This window comes from Pogona vitticeps, chromosome 11 (genome assembly GCF_051106095.1).
Source record: "Pogona vitticeps strain Pit_001003342236 chromosome 11, PviZW2.1, whole genome shotgun sequence".
Taxonomy (NCBI): Eukaryota; Metazoa; Chordata; class Lepidosauria; order Squamata; family Agamidae; genus Pogona; species Pogona vitticeps.
This window is the reverse complement of record NC_135793.1, coordinates 1,121,768-1,136,507: the sequence shown is the minus strand read 5'-3', so window position 1 is coordinate 1,136,507 and position 14,740 is coordinate 1,121,768. Positions and strand designations below refer to the sequence as shown.

At 49.2% G+C, this 14,740-nt stretch overlaps 1 protein-coding gene across 3 annotated transcripts in view; it reads left to right on the top strand.

The window, feature by feature from the left end:
- OPHN1 (oligophrenin 1) overlaps window positions 1-14,038 on the top strand; it is a 57,370-nt gene extending 43,332 nt beyond the window's left edge. For all 3 annotated transcript variants that reach the window (XM_072981194.2, XM_072981198.2, XM_078380643.1), the window contains exons 17-24: window positions 627-732; window positions 1,935-2,094; window positions 6,931-7,078; window positions 7,728-8,048; window positions 10,371-10,536; window positions 11,405-11,455; window positions 11,605-11,657; window positions 11,856-14,038. In XM_072981194.2, coding sequence (XP_072837295.2) covers window positions 627-732; window positions 1,935-2,094; window positions 6,931-7,078; window positions 7,728-8,048; window positions 10,371-10,536; window positions 11,405-11,455; window positions 11,605-11,647 — 995 coding nt within the window. In that variant the 3' untranslated portion in view covers window positions 11,648-11,657; window positions 11,856-14,038. The remainder of the gene's footprint in view (window positions 1-626; window positions 733-1,934; window positions 2,095-6,930; window positions 7,079-7,727; window positions 8,049-10,370; window positions 10,537-11,404; window positions 11,456-11,604; window positions 11,658-11,855) is intronic.
- Window positions 14,039-14,740: the final 702 nt, after the last annotated feature.

The window sequence follows — 14,740 nt, the reverse complement described above, 5'->3', positions numbered from 1 at the left end:
CCCAAAGAAACAGTAATAACAATAATAATAATAGTAAAAAGACAATTAAGAGAATATACAATCGGATGCAGTGGAACCAGAGAGTGTTTCTGGACCACGTTGTGGGTAGGGACCCTGCTCGGAGTTCTTTGTTTTAATTGATGAGGGGTTTGTTCCGAATGTCATTGAAACGGCACAACTCATCAGTGCAGAAACCTTTCAACTGATGCAGATCCACATTTGAAAATCAGTTGTTTTGTTCTTTCCTGATATTTCTGGATTTCTGCTTCCCTCGCTAATGTATATCCGAGTCACAAACAAACAAACAAACAAACAAACAAACAAACAAACATTTTAATGTTTTTGAATTTTGCTGAATTCTCCCGAGTCTCCCCTGGAAGTTTTCAGGACAATTTTGCTCAGCCACTAATTCCAGGGGGCTGAACTACAGACTCATTGGGTGCATGCCATTCACACGCACCCTGCTTGCCATGTGAATCGCAGACCTGAGCAGGTTCTGTCCTCAGGAGATAAGAATGACGAGCCGCACCCTTTTTTCCTCTGCTGTGGCCCAGAAAACAAAATCCCTCGGAATTCAAAGCCACAAACCACAAGCCTCTGATTTTGGACCTGGTGTTCCTCCCTAGAGTCAGAGAACCTGGACTACAGGCTGGGCGCCATCCATTCTCTGGTCTATAAACTCCCGGACAAGAACCAAGAAATGTTGGAGCTGCTCATCAGACATCTGGTCCAGTGAGTGAACGAGACACACATTCCTTGTTGAAGCGAGGGGAGTGTTTGTTCTGGGCAGCCAAGTGGAGGTGGAAGGGTGAACGTGGTGAGCTTCACCCTCTCTTCCGGGGGTGACTCGCTTTCGTTTGGTTTCACGTTGGTTTGGTTTGGCGTAACGGGAGGGGAAGCCGTTGTCTTTCAAGCAGTGACTGGAGACTGAAAGCAATTTTCCAAAGTACTTAAAAGGAGCCAAGAAACGTTGGGGTTTTTAGGTTGCTGGCTTGGTGTTCAGGGAGTTGTATTACCAAAAAGGTAACATTCCCAAGCTTCTCTTACATTTCCAGAAGAAGCACGCTCATGGGGCGGAGGTCTCTGGCTGCGGAGCCAGGGGCTGGGAGTTCGATCCCCCCCGGGCCTGCTTGACAAGAGTTGGACTCGATGGCCCAGAGGGTCCCTTCCAACTCTGCAGTAAAATTATTACTGTTGTTGGTTTTTCCCCCCCCTTCCTATTTGGAGAGATCGTTTCTGTTCTCTTCCAGCCTCCGATGAGTGAGATGGGTCATGGCCAACCAGATGAGGCTACTAAACAACATAGCCAGTTAGGTCCTTCTCGAGAAGGGAGATGAGCCTTTTCCTGGACCACAGAAGATTCCCTTTCAGAAACATGACATTGACGCCCCCGACTCAAGCATGACTTCAATGCTTGGGAGAGAACAAACATGTCTGTTTTGGGGAAGCTGGGGCTTTGCAGGGGGTGCGCCATCCCTGGGTGCGATCAGGGGGCCCATCTCCAACCACATCGGGTTTCATCCTTGGGGTCCAGGCTTTTGGAGGTGTGCTTTGGAAACCTTTCTCCTGGAGCAGCTGGGGGTGGCTCCTGACTTCAGAAAAGCCTGTGCCTGCCTTAGATAGAGAGGCTTCTGCTTGTTCGGCTGCCCGCTCCCCTGTGGTGGTTAGAACGGGATCTCTGGTGACTAGGAGGGGAGGGGGGGAAGTGGAACTGCTACCGTCATGGAGTTTTATTACTTGGCATCCATAAGAGCAGCCTGCGTGACTCCAAAGAAGAGACTGAAGTTGCCTTCCATGTACAAAGAGGGTCTGACGAAGCCATGCGGTTCCCAGCTCAAACCGCGGAGCCCCTGAGAAGTTGCAGTCCTGCTCTCAGGCTGTCCCTCTTGGGCCCCTCGTCCCTGATTCTGGTTCTCCCTTCTTTCTCCTGCCAGTGTGTGTGAGCACAGCAAGGAGAACCTGATGTCTCCATCGAACATGGGGGTGATCTTTGGCCCCACTCTCCTGCGGGCCCAGGAGGACACGGTGGCAGCCATGATGAATATTAAGTTCCAGAACATCGTGGTGGAGATCTTGATAGAGCACTTCGACAAGGTATGATGAGGGGCTGCCCTTTCTGAACCTCCTCCCTGTCGTGGGGCTGGCTGAAATGTAACATGGTGTTTCTTTATTTTATTGGAAGATTTCCAAACCACCTTTCCGGTGGGGCTTGGGTCAAGTGGATTGGGTGAAGGTGGCTAAATCCTATTAGGATAAAAGCTGGAGGGATTGTTTCTAGAATCAGAGTGAAATTGTGGTGTGGATTGCAGGGGGACTGGGTTATGCAAAGAGTCAAAAACCCACCAAGGAGGCAACATTCGGGAAGAAATCCAGGCTTTTTCATCTCCCTTTTCATGGATTAACATGGATTGCTTTGAGTAAGGGTTTTCTGTTCACCCTCTAAAGCATCAGATGTTTCCTCAGGACCAAAGACCCAACGAGTTCTATCCAGTGTGTAAAGCCTTACAATAATGTTACTTTTAAAAAGTGTAGCCTTTTCATCATCACTACCATTACCACCACTGTGTGCTGTCAAGTTGATCACGACTTATGGGGACCCTTTCTAGAGTTTTCTAAGTATAGGGTAAGACACAGACGTGGCTCGCCATTCCCTTCTTCGGGGTGGGGGACCGTGTGTGGACCCCTGAAAACGTCACACCTGGTCAGGGGACTGATAGCAACTCTGTTAGGATCCTGAGTGAGTACTGTATTGCTGTTGTGTTGCTGTGGCTTGAATAAAAGCTAGGACAGGGAAACAGGGAATAAGGCGAAGGCTTGGAACAGCTGATGTTGTGATGAAAGGACCGTATGAGAATCATTATGGGATAATTTGAACATGGCAGCTTTGGTTTCGTTTAAAGTCTGATTAAAAGTAGCCGAGACCATGATTTCTGAATGCTTCATGATGGACGGCTCTTGGTGTTCCCTTCTGCTCTGCTGCTTGACGCCAAGGATTCTGGTCGGCAGAGGGAGGTGCTGAGGACAGTAGAACAAACAAATTTTCTCATTTCCAGAACGATGTGTTTTAATTAAAAGTAAGAATTCTTCTTCCTGGCCTTTAATTTTGCTGCAGCGATAAGGTTAAGCTAGTAACATTTTATTAGGTTTGGCACTTGCAAGTGTGGGCGCAAAGTCGAGCCGTGTTTCGGCTCGCACATAAGCAAACACTTCAAATGAATTTCAAGCAGGCATGATATATTATTTATGCTGTGAATTATGAGGACTCAAAGGACAGCAGAATTGTTCGCAGCGCTGGTAATGATTGCTTTGACTTTAAACCTGAATGCGGCGGCTAAATTAAAAAGCTGATCCCCCCTTCTCTCTTTCCGCTACACAAACACTCGCCTGAAATGTTAAGATTCGTTTAATATTGCCGTTGTTCTGAAAAAAAATGAAATGGGACATTATGAACCAGCAGGACTTGTGTAAGTTTTCTGAAAAGAATCTTTTCAATCGAATTTTAATGGAGAGAACACACTGTCAGCTATTTGAGTTTATGACCTTAATTCTCACTTACATCTGTAACTGAGTCGCTTCCTTGTTAAACTCAGGACAGTTCTAAGCCTGGATAGTACAAGCGTGATACCAGGAAGGGCTGCTGTCCTGAAGTGTGACACCTGGCGAATCCCTGATCTTGCATCTACAACTTTTACGGCTTTGTGGGATGTCACAGGGTGGAAACCCCACAGTCCAGCCTCTGAAGGTCTTATTTTGCCCCATCTCTTGTTCTGCAAGCCTCTGTCCGTGGACGTTCCCCCTGCTTTCGAAGTGTTGAGCCGACGAGCTCCTCTCTCAACAAGGAGTGGCACTGCCAGTCCACAGGAGAAGGACCTTTTGACAGGGGGGTTCCCAGGCAATACTTCCATCCAGAGGGGCTTTCATCCAGCCATTTGGCGGCTCAGCAATAGCTGCAGCCATGCGGACACTCTTGTCGCACTGCGGACGTGCTGTCCTCTGCTGGCTTCCAGATGATTCTCCTGTCCAGATGCCAGGAGGACGGTGCTACCAAATGGCGTCTGCATTTTCACGAGGAATGAATGGGTGTCTCTTCCCCAACCCCCTTCCACATGTCTGCTTTGGCAATCCTGCCCTGGGAGGATTGGGAGGGTTCTTTCTGAACAAGAGGCTTCGGTTGAGCTAGGCCCAGCTAGGCCTCGGAGTCTTTCAGCTTAGGCCTTTCTCCCAGGTGAGCCGCAGCGAGATGTCTGTGGGGTGTCAGTTACAACTCCCAGAATAGAGGATTGTGGGACCTGAACTCCAAAAAAATAAAAATAAAAAATCCCCTCTCTAGTAGGAATGGCGATAGAGCAACAGCGGGAAGAAGTGGCTAGTGGAGGCGCCGAAGGTGTCCAAATGCCTTTGCCACCCAGGAACGAAAAAGCTTCGCTTCCCTTGTGTTCTGAACAGGGTGGTTATTCTGCCAAAGACCTGGGCCGCAAGAGTCTCGGAGAGAGTGACAGCTGCTTTGTGCTACCGGATCTGGGTGCAGAGGATCTAAGCCAATGAAGCACGGAGGATGTTGCTGAAAAGCGGTCCCTGCCCAGCTATTCTGAAAAGCAAACTCTTGGGGCACGTACAGCTGCCGAGCATATTTCATGTTCCCAGACCCATCGGCCCTGTGCTGACAGCAGGTCTCTGGGCATGGCAGTCTGGGAAGCAATAAATGGCAATGAATGGCAATAAAAAAGCATGAGTGACACCCTTCGCCTTCCTTAATCAGTGGGACTGTTGCCACTGGTTCTTTATGGCTCATAGGCCTTTCAAGTGCATGCCCCCGAGAGATAGAGTCGAGCGACTCTCACAGCCTTTTGTCTCTTCTGCATATTCTGGCAGATCTTCCTGATCTCTCTGTGTGTAGTCTCTCTCTCTCTCTCTCTCTCTCTCTCTCTCTCTTTTGCTGTGTGGCCTTGTGCCACACAATGGCACTGTACCGCAGTCTGGCCAGGGCCCCTGTCTGCTTTTCAGTAATAGGTAAGTGTTCATGAGAGAGGCTGGATGGGGTTCCCCTGGAGCCCCCCTGGATGCCAAGGGCAAGAGGCTCTCTGACCACTTTCTTTTGTCCGGCTACTTGCGTAGCCTCTCCTTGGCACAAGAGGGCCCAATTGCAAACGACTGGGTACCGGTATGAGGAGCATCCTTGTCTGTGAGCGGCCGACCCGTTCCGAAACAGCTCTCTCTCTCCGATGGCAGTCAGCCAGGTCCAGGTATGAGTAGATCCAGTCAAACCAGGATCAAACTGCAGGTTGACAAAACTCTTGCAGTTGATGCTGCTGTGGTTCTCGGAGGCATCATCCTTCCCCCCCTGGTCTCCGTAAATGACATGTATGGGCTTGGCTGTGCAAAACTCCTCGGAACATTGTAGAGCTTAAGATGTTAGATCACTTCCCCAACCCCTTCGCGCATGTCCAGATCCATAGATTGGGATGAAGCCATAGACCATATTTTGATGCAACAGAGAAGAGGACGTTTCTGATTTCCAAATAGGAGAGATGGCCGTACATTGGCCCAACACTGTTCCGGCCTCGGATGCCAAACCGTGTACCAGGATCAGGCCTGAGCACCACCCAGCCCTTCACCATCTGCTTTCCCATGCTATAATTGATGGGAGTTGGATCCTCATCACAATGTTATCCATGCAAAAAGGAGGCTGACATACATTTGAAAGCTTTCATTAACAACCCTATTAAGCACGAACCTTTGGGTTCCAGCCCTATTAGCTAAGAATCAGGTCCTTTGTTTGTGTAATTTAGCAGAAAACTGTATTTCCCATGGGAAAACAACCCATTTTTGTCTGTTAATAAATCTGATCAATTCTACAGTTGGACTTGTTCTGTTAATATGCTTTCATGTTGATTTTTATTAAAATGGGTGCTTCTGAAAGGAGATGTGAGAGGAACAGAAAGAGAAGGGCCCTCCCAGAGGAAATGGAAGAATCAAAAGGACTTTGTGTTCAGTTTGTTTTGAGTTCCAACTAGACACGACAGCACCACCGGTCAGGGATAGAACAGTGTCTGGTTTCGAATACATAAGGAGCCCAGCTTCAAAACTGGGTGTCTGCGCTGAAAAGGGCCAGGTTGCAAGCCTGCAAGGGATCCTGAGTTGCTGGATGGTTTCTGCCAGCCATAGAATCGTAGAATCATGATGTTGGAAGAGGCCTCTAAGGCCGTCGAGTCCAACCCGCTGCCCAAGGTAGGAATACAACTCAAAGGCAGGGATGCAAGTCCGCCAGGCGGTTGTCTAGTTTGCTCTTGAGTGCATCCAGTGTTGGAGCACTCAATATCTCCCGAAGTCATTGGTTCCATTGTTGTACTGCTCTAACAGTTAGGAAGTTTTCCCCGATATTCAGCTTAAATCTGGCTCCCTGTAACTTGAGCCCATTATTACATCTCCTGCACTCTGAAGTAATCGCGAAGAGAGCCTACCCCTCCTCTGAGTGACAGCCTTACAAGCCTTTGAAAAGTGCTACCATGTCTCCCCTCTGTCTTCCCCCCTCCCCACGGCTAACCGTGCCCAGTTCTTTCAGTCTTTAATAAAAGTGGGAGGGAGGAAGGGCCCAGCTTCAAGGAAAGGCAGCTTGTGGGCTTCCCGTGGGCGGGGGGGGGGAATCTGGATTGGCCAGAGCTGGGAGCAGGATGGCAAGCATAGCAGAAGAGCTTTGGGCTGGATCCTACACAACGGTCCCTAGGCTTTCATGGAGAACCTCTTCAATACTTCTAAGTGCCCTTTGCTTGTAATTGGAAATAAGACCTGTTTGACTAATGACTTTTGCAGATAATCCCAAAGCCTCCATGTCACCTTAATGAGCCCATTCTGAGGAGCCGTTAATGCTGGGAAGGAAGCCATGTGAAATGATGTGCCACTTGTAATTTGTCACCCCCTCTCCCCCCCCAGATATATTCTGGCCCCCCTGAGGACAACGCGGCTCCACCGGTGCCTCCTCCCCGGGTGGCCACGCGACGGCACAAGCCCATCACCATCTCCAAGCGCCCTCTCCGAGAGAGACCCATCTTCTTTGGAGGCTCTGTGGAGGACCACGCAGGTGAGTGGAGCTGAGCCTGCCGACTTCCTCCCGAGCCACTTTCCAGCCTCCCGGGTGGGTTGCACCAGATCTGGGTGGAGTGGATTAGTCCTCCGAGAGACGGGCAAGCGAGGGGAGGAGGCAGCAAATGTGTCTTCTCCCCAGCTTCAGCTTTGTTCATTTGGGATGAAAAGGAAGGCCAACAGGAATTGACCCCAAGGGATGGAGATACACACCACAAGAAAGGGAATGCATTTTGCACCTTGATGGGCTCTTGACGGAGGTTCCCTTGCCGCTGAGCGATGGGCCGGCAGTTTATCCCGTCTGCGGGCACAAACTGTGGGAAGGACCATGCTATACAGTTGGTAGCCATTGGTTGGCTTTCCATCCTAGTTCTCTGGAACATGGACCCGGGAGGCCCATTTTACTCTGAATTAAACCCAGAGTCACATAAAATCCAGAATCTGGACGTGTGTGCAAGTGCACACGCCCACAGTGACATTTTCAATGACCACGTCATCACAGTTGTAGGTGGTTTTAAAAAGAGAAAAGAAAAGGTTCAGACTTTGGACCGAAGGCTGGGGACTTAGACCCTGCCTAGGGCCATTCCGAGGCACAGCTCTGGATTTTTCATCGATTGCTACAGTCGTTATTTCTCTCTTTCTTTTAGCGGAGAGCAACTGCGTCCTTACCCCTAACGGCGCGGTCATCGCAAACTACACGGAAGCGCCCAAGCCTGTCCAACGCAGCTGGGCGCCTCCGCCCCGGCCGGCAGCAGAACCAGACCCTGGGAAGCCCAGTGGAGAAGGCAAACCGGAATCGTGCCCGGAGGTGGACGTGGGAAAGCTGGTGTCCCGACTCCAAGATGGCGGAACGAAACTGACCGCCAAAGCTGCAAATGGGGTGGCGGCGCCCGTTCCTGGCTCTCTGAAGGCCTTCGGTCTCCAGACGAAGAGGCCGGCTCCCAGGCCTGGGATTGGCTGCAAGGAGGGTGAGTCTCCCTGGCCCCGGGGGGCATTTGGCAAAATATCAATCAGACAAGGGCCTCTGATTGCATCTAATCAAAGAGTATTTCATGTCCATGGCTTTCTTCATCCTACGGGTACAGTGTGCATTATAATTTTGGGTCAAGGTATATGCACCTCACCATCTGAAGCGGTGTGACATCGGGGAAGAGAAGTGGGTGCCAACTTCATCAATGCTTTCAGGACTGAAACCATCATCACCCCGGGAAGCTCATATGAGTTTGCAGCCACCGTTTTGCCCATTAGCAGCGTTTTCCCGCATCTTGTAGGGGACTGCCAGGTTCCGCCTCCATCTTCAACCAGCTCTCCATTCTGGCCAAACAGTTACATAGTGTATTCTCGAAGGCTTTCACTGCCGGGATCCAATAGTTGTTGTAGGTTTTCCGGGCTCTTTGGCTCTTTGTTCTGAAGGTTTTTCTTCCTAGCGTTTCTCCAGTCTCTGTGCCCATGGGCCTCTTCAGAGGACAGGAGTCAGAATTCTGTCTGTATTCTGGTGTAGTGTGTGGGATAGTTGAGTATTTGCAGCTGTGGGATCAGCTTTTTGTCCTTTTCAGGAGATTGGGTGATGATGGTAATCAGAGTTTGTTTTTTGTTATGGGTCTATTGTTGTGATGGGGGGGGGAGGCTGGCTCTCTTGTAGCCTCGCACAGCGGTTGAGGACAGCCAGTTCTGCTGTGTATGTTGCTGAAAAGATCCCCCCCAATCCATCAATGCCTGCAAAGCTTTGATATGTTACTCTGTCATTCGGGCTGGAAAGAAAACCTCATGCTCCGGATGCCAGTGCCTTTATTTTTGCAAGAGCACATCATGAGGTGGAAGGGCAATCCCTCTGGGCATCTTCCTTCAAGTGTCTGCTGCTGGGGCTCGGGTTCAGCTGCCATGGCCGACTAAGGGAGCACATCCTTTGCATGTGAGGAAGAAGCATGGGATTTCAAGGATTTTTCCCCCTCTACTAGAGCTGCCAGAAGTCAGCAGGGATTCCCCCAAGCTAGAATTCTAGCAGCATTAGTAGTATTAGTCAAAAAAATAAAATCCAAATTCTCAGTTTCTAAATACACACCTGTTCTTTGCCAGTGGCAGCGATGGCCCATAAGCATGGCGAAGGATGTGGGACGTGGGTGGAGCTTTCTAAGCTCCATGGGAGATACAAAGCATTTGGGGACTGGGATTTTTATTTAGTTAATGTTTCTGAGAGGCAACCTCTTCACAGAACCTAATGAACAGAGAGATTGGTCTTCCAAAACTTCTTTGAAATATCTCCATGAAACTGCCGGAGGGAATCCTCAGACTGGGTCTCATCACTCTGCTGATGACATTGAACTCTGGTTCTCCTTTAGTCTATCTCTTTTTGATGATAGTTGCAAGGAGCACGCAACACCCTTGCTAGAACAGCTGCACTGGCTACCAGTCCGTGTCTGGGCTTAATTCAAAGCACTGTCTATTACCTATAAAACCCTATATGGTTTGGGTTCCGGCTAGTTGAAGGACCATCTCTCGGCATTTTCTCGGCTCTTAAGAATTCTTGGAGGAGGTTTTCCTCTCCTCTGAGATTCTGAGTTGGCCACTTTGCCAACTCAGGAATGTTTAATGGAGACACGAGAAAGGGCCTTCTCGGTTAGGCTGTGGAATGCTCTCCCTCGAAAGGTTAGGTTGGCCTCCCCTCTTTTATCTTCCCAGTGACAGGCAGGCTTTGAATAACTGTTTGATTGATTTATATACCACCCATCTAGCCAATAGTTACTCTGGGCGATTTATGACAATGGCAAGACATAAAACAACCTAACCAAGCACATTAATTAAACCAACTGTTAATAACCGAAACTGAATTATAGTCTTTGGCTTTTCAAAGTTTCATTTCATAGTCTCAAACGTTTCTGGATTACTTAATGGGTTTTTAAGGAGTAGCGTGGTTCAACGGCTTTGCAATCAGTAATTTACTGTGTATTTAGTTTCGTCTGTTCTAATGTTGTGAGCCGCCTTGGGTCCCTTCACCAGGAGAAAGGCGGCTTACAAGGAATAAAAGTCAATGAAGAAATGATGACAAGGAAGTTATGGAATGATGGGGCCATTGTCTGAGTTCAGTGAGGATTGGGGCGGGGGGGGGGGTCAAACCAAAGGCGACTCAATCCAGACCAGATGGAGGTCCTGCTGGTCAGCAGAGAAAACTGATCTGGAGTGAGAGGCCTTCAGCTTGTTCAGGGTGAAGATACACTTCCCTTGAAGAACCTGAGCCCTAGTTTGCTTATTGCATGTCATGATTAACTCTTACTTGTCGTTTTCCACCTCAGGTGAGTGTGAAGGCTTAGTTAAAGCCCGATCGCATGGAGAGAAGCCAGTGATCACGCGTCCCCCAGTGAGACCCCCAGACCCTCCCTGCAAGGTCCCCACCCCGCAGAAGACGGAGCCAAAGCCAGACCTCATCATGGGGGGAACCGATGAGGTCTCTTCTTCTGTGTAAGTGGTGGGGCGGATCCTGATCGGGTGGGAGGTCACTCTGAGCCACCTGTGGGGAACCCCAGAGGGGCTGGCTGTGGCTTAGATTAAGAGCCTAGAGTCTGAACCAGACTCCTTTCCTGATAAAATGGAGAAGGAAAAGGAAAGCCACCTTGGCCATAAGACCAATCCATTGTGTGGTGGCCCCTTTGATCAGGTCCAGTAGTAAGACACAAAATTCTCCATGCAAGCTTGAGAGAGTGAGAGAGCGAGCTTTCCACTGGACATGATCTTTTTTTTTAATCTTCTGTCCAAAAAATATCTCAAAAACAATGCTGGTGAATGTTGTGCCTTTTTAGTTGGCTTCACCCATATCTCAGCTCTGCATATTTTTAGGATAATGTGACAGGGAAGCAGTGCTTGAACAGAGAGGTCTGTCTGAACAAGACGTTGTAAATGAACCTCGCTCCTACGACCCCCTGGCCTATTTCCAGCCTTCCTTTGGCTAACGTGCGATTCCACCCATCTGCCAGGCGACCTTGTCTCTCCTTTGGCCAGTGGCCCTTTCTCGTTTTGCTCTTTTTCGTGGTGTCTTAGTGGCCCTGAAACTTCCCAGCCTTTTGGTGTGTGGGTGGTGAAATCCTTCTTCTTTTCCATTTCTCTGCCTGGACTGTCCCCCCCCCCCTTCCACTGTCCACCCGCTGATGCAGAAGCCCTGGCCTGATTTTGGATGGCTTCCATTCTGACGAGGGTGATTTATGGGGTTCCCTCCTTTGCCCGCTGCAGATCTTGCCCCTTCACCTGTCTTTTCTGACCGAGAGTCTTTCTCCCAAAGAGCTGCTTATTTATGGCCTGAAACGTTAACCGCCTGCACTGCTTACTTTTGCAGAGTGGCCTCCAGGACAAAGTTCTTTGAGACGGCTTCTTTCCGGAGAGGGAGGTAAGGAGAGGGCCCTGTGGAGGGGATTGAAGCGGCAGACCTGCCCTCCTCTAGCGGGCAGGATTCAAGACCAGGGACCCGATGCGAGTGCCCTTCCTCAAATGTGTGTAATTTCGTTTGCTTCCTTTCTTTTTTAACATGCTTTGCAGCTCTTCGGCACAGCAAGGCAGATCCCCGGGAGATGAAGGCTGAGGAGCTAGAGGTTGGTTTTGGTTTTGCAGAGAGACCGTGACTACTGGGAGGAGAGGGTATTTTTTGGGGGGGGGCTGGGAATGCCAGCACAGGATGTCTCCTTACCTGTAGGGTGAGGTGGGGTCATTCCCGCAAGCCTGATTTGGGGTGACGTTTCGGAATCCCCTTCTGCTCTCATCTTGACGCGACTGGTGTTCTTCTTCCCCAGGCTTCTCCATGGCTGCCCCTGGCTGGTTCCCGCAGTCTCTTTTGCTCCCCAGTGTTATGTGGCCTGCTGTACAGATCTGCTCGTGTCCCGGATCCTGCCTTCTGAGCAGACCTCTGTGAATAGCTTCTGCTGCGGCCAGAATAGGCGCTATACCTGTGGCGAGCGCGTTTCCATCTTGCCATTAAGCGAAAGAACAAAACGGAGAAGAGAGAGGGGGGTGGGCGGGCGGGCTTCCATTCCTTCCTTCTCTTTCCTGACCTTACTTTGGTGCAAGCAGCTCATTTTCCCACGAAGAGGCAAGCTTTGCCCTGCTCAGCCGGAGAGTGGATTGGCCTTGTAGGCAGGGCAGAGTAGCCCAAACCGGCTGCTTTTGACTCCCTCAAGAGGTGACTTTTGAGCTTGCTGTGAACTGGGCTGGGGTTGGCTTTGGAAACCTCTGCCTTCAGCAGGCGCCCTGCGGCAGATGCTCTGGCGCTCTTCGTTGGAGTTCTCTCATTCTGAAGAACGGAGGGGCAGGACATGCGGGCAGCCTCGAGTCGTCTGCTGTTGAGAAAGAGGCTGAAACACACACACACGGCATCTGGCCAGTCTCGGTGGCGCTGCTTTCCTGCTGCCGTCTCCACTTTGCTTTGTCCACAGGGGAAATTTTCTGAGAAGGGGTGTTGAGAGAGGAATGAGAATTCCCGAGCAAGTCCCTCTTGTGAATGTGAAGTTTTCTTAAAGCTGCGATTCTCCCTCCCAGGGGAAAAAAAGGGCATCTGGCTTTGACTGGTGGCATTTCCTAGCCAAGCCCAACGTGGCCGTCACAGCTAAGAGGCAGCCGCGACTCCCAGCTGCTTTGCCTGGTGACTAAACCTTGGGTCTCATTCCGCTTTTCCTCGGGTTTCTTTCCGCACGGGGGGACCCCTTCCGGCATGAATTGGACTGTCACATTTGGTGCTCTTTTGATTTCATTCATGACCTATCTGGTCATAGATGCTCATGTCTGTGCTTTCGGTGTGAGTCTTGTGTAATGCAGGGGAACAAATTCTTCATGAATACTCTGGGAATCGTCACCCGGAGGGCATTTCCGTCTACCAAGAACACAGGTGATGCATTTGCATAGGCCGACTTGCTTTGAAAAATGGGCTTTGTGTGGCAGCAGATACGTAGAGTGCCGTTTCTGGGACCAAAGCACAAAATGGCAAGGACAATAGATTCTGGCAGCATTTTCTGGATGGTATTTTACCAGAAGGAATTGGAGGAGCCCCATGTGGTCTGCTTTCCCATGTGCAGTCTTGCCTCTCTTCTAGGTCTAATGCTGGCTTTTGCAGTCCACAAGGCTAGGAGATGCAAAGAATTTGCTCCCTATAATATGCATGCCGTATTCATGCGGCCAGTGGCTTCCTTGTGGCAGAGGGAACAAGAAATGTGCTGCGTGCCGCTGCCGATGTTGCCTCTGTGTGCTGCTGGCTTGTCTACCCACGCGTGGATCTACAAAGGTGGCCCACCTGTTCCCCAAGGTCTAACTGTGCAGCATTTCTGCACCAGCTGGCAAGTTGGAAGATGTGGTGGATCTAGAAAACCTAACAAATTTTCAAAAAATTAAAAAAAATTAAAAATGCCCCAGCTGATCACGGATGATGCTCTGGTGGGGTTTTGTCAGTCAAATCAGAATCCTAAGATCCCGGGTGGGGAGCGTGTGGTCTTGCAGGCATGAGTGGAGTGCAATTCCCGTCCGCTAGAGTCAGGAACGAGGAAAACGGTGGTCCAGCAAATTCTGCACTATCGAAAAATTTCCTCACCCCACCTGGTCCTCATCAGCCTTGTTGTCCTTGGACTAGGTGTAGCAGATGAAGGATAGATAAGTGTTAACAAGGTGAGCCATGCCAGATGCCAGCCAATGATGTTCTGCATTGCTGTCTTTGAGATCCCAATCTGCGGTTCGTTTTCTCCACAGTAAGAGGAGAAGCCAAGGCAGAGTTTGGTGGCTTTAACACAGTCACAGCAAATGTGACGTGGGTACATCTTTCCTCAGGCCTGCTTTGGTCATAAGCTAAAGGTGTCCGGCAGATCTGCTTTCTGTTTTGTGAATTTTGAGGCACTTAAAATATCTTCCATCCAATCTGTTTGTTGATATGAGTAGTTTAGTTGTAATAATGGTTATGAAGTTCCCATAAATTAAAAAAAATCCCGCCTTATAATTCTGTTGTTGTTGTTCTTTTAAGTTGCCTCCGTGTCCTTTTGAATCAGGTATGACAAGGTCTATCTATATTATTGGTTAGCTTAGCACAGACTAAGATGGCCGCTTCTTCTAAAACTACCTCTTTCGTCTAAAACTGAATTTTGGAGAAATCCATAGTTTTCCTGTGGGCTATTTTCATTGTCCAGCTTTTACATCCATACATGCTAATCCGGAATACGGTATTATGGATTATCTTGACGTTGGTCCCCAGTAGCACATCCTTACTTTGAAATATCTTTTCCTTCATAGCTGCACTTCCAAGTCTCAGGTGTTGTCTTATCTAGTGGGAGTTGGGGAGATGTGTACATCTAAGAAAAAGCATTTCCTCCAACATGAAAAAGTGCTTTGACGATAATGCCTACCTTCTTCAGGTCTTCAAAATAATGATCAAAGTTGTCTTAATTCTGCAGAAGCATGACCAGTGCTTCCAAGTAAGACTTTTTTTCTGCAATTGCCCTGCCTCAAAGATAGAATTTTACAGTGTCCAGATGGCATTCTTTCCTGTTGCAATTATTGCATGGATTTGTATCACTTTCCCCCCCATCTGTTTTATTTTTTATATATAAATTGAGGAAAAGGTAGAAATAGATACACGGTGCCATTTAATAGTACTAAGAGCCTTCTGCTTGCAAACACTCGTGCCTATTTAAACTGTTTTTAA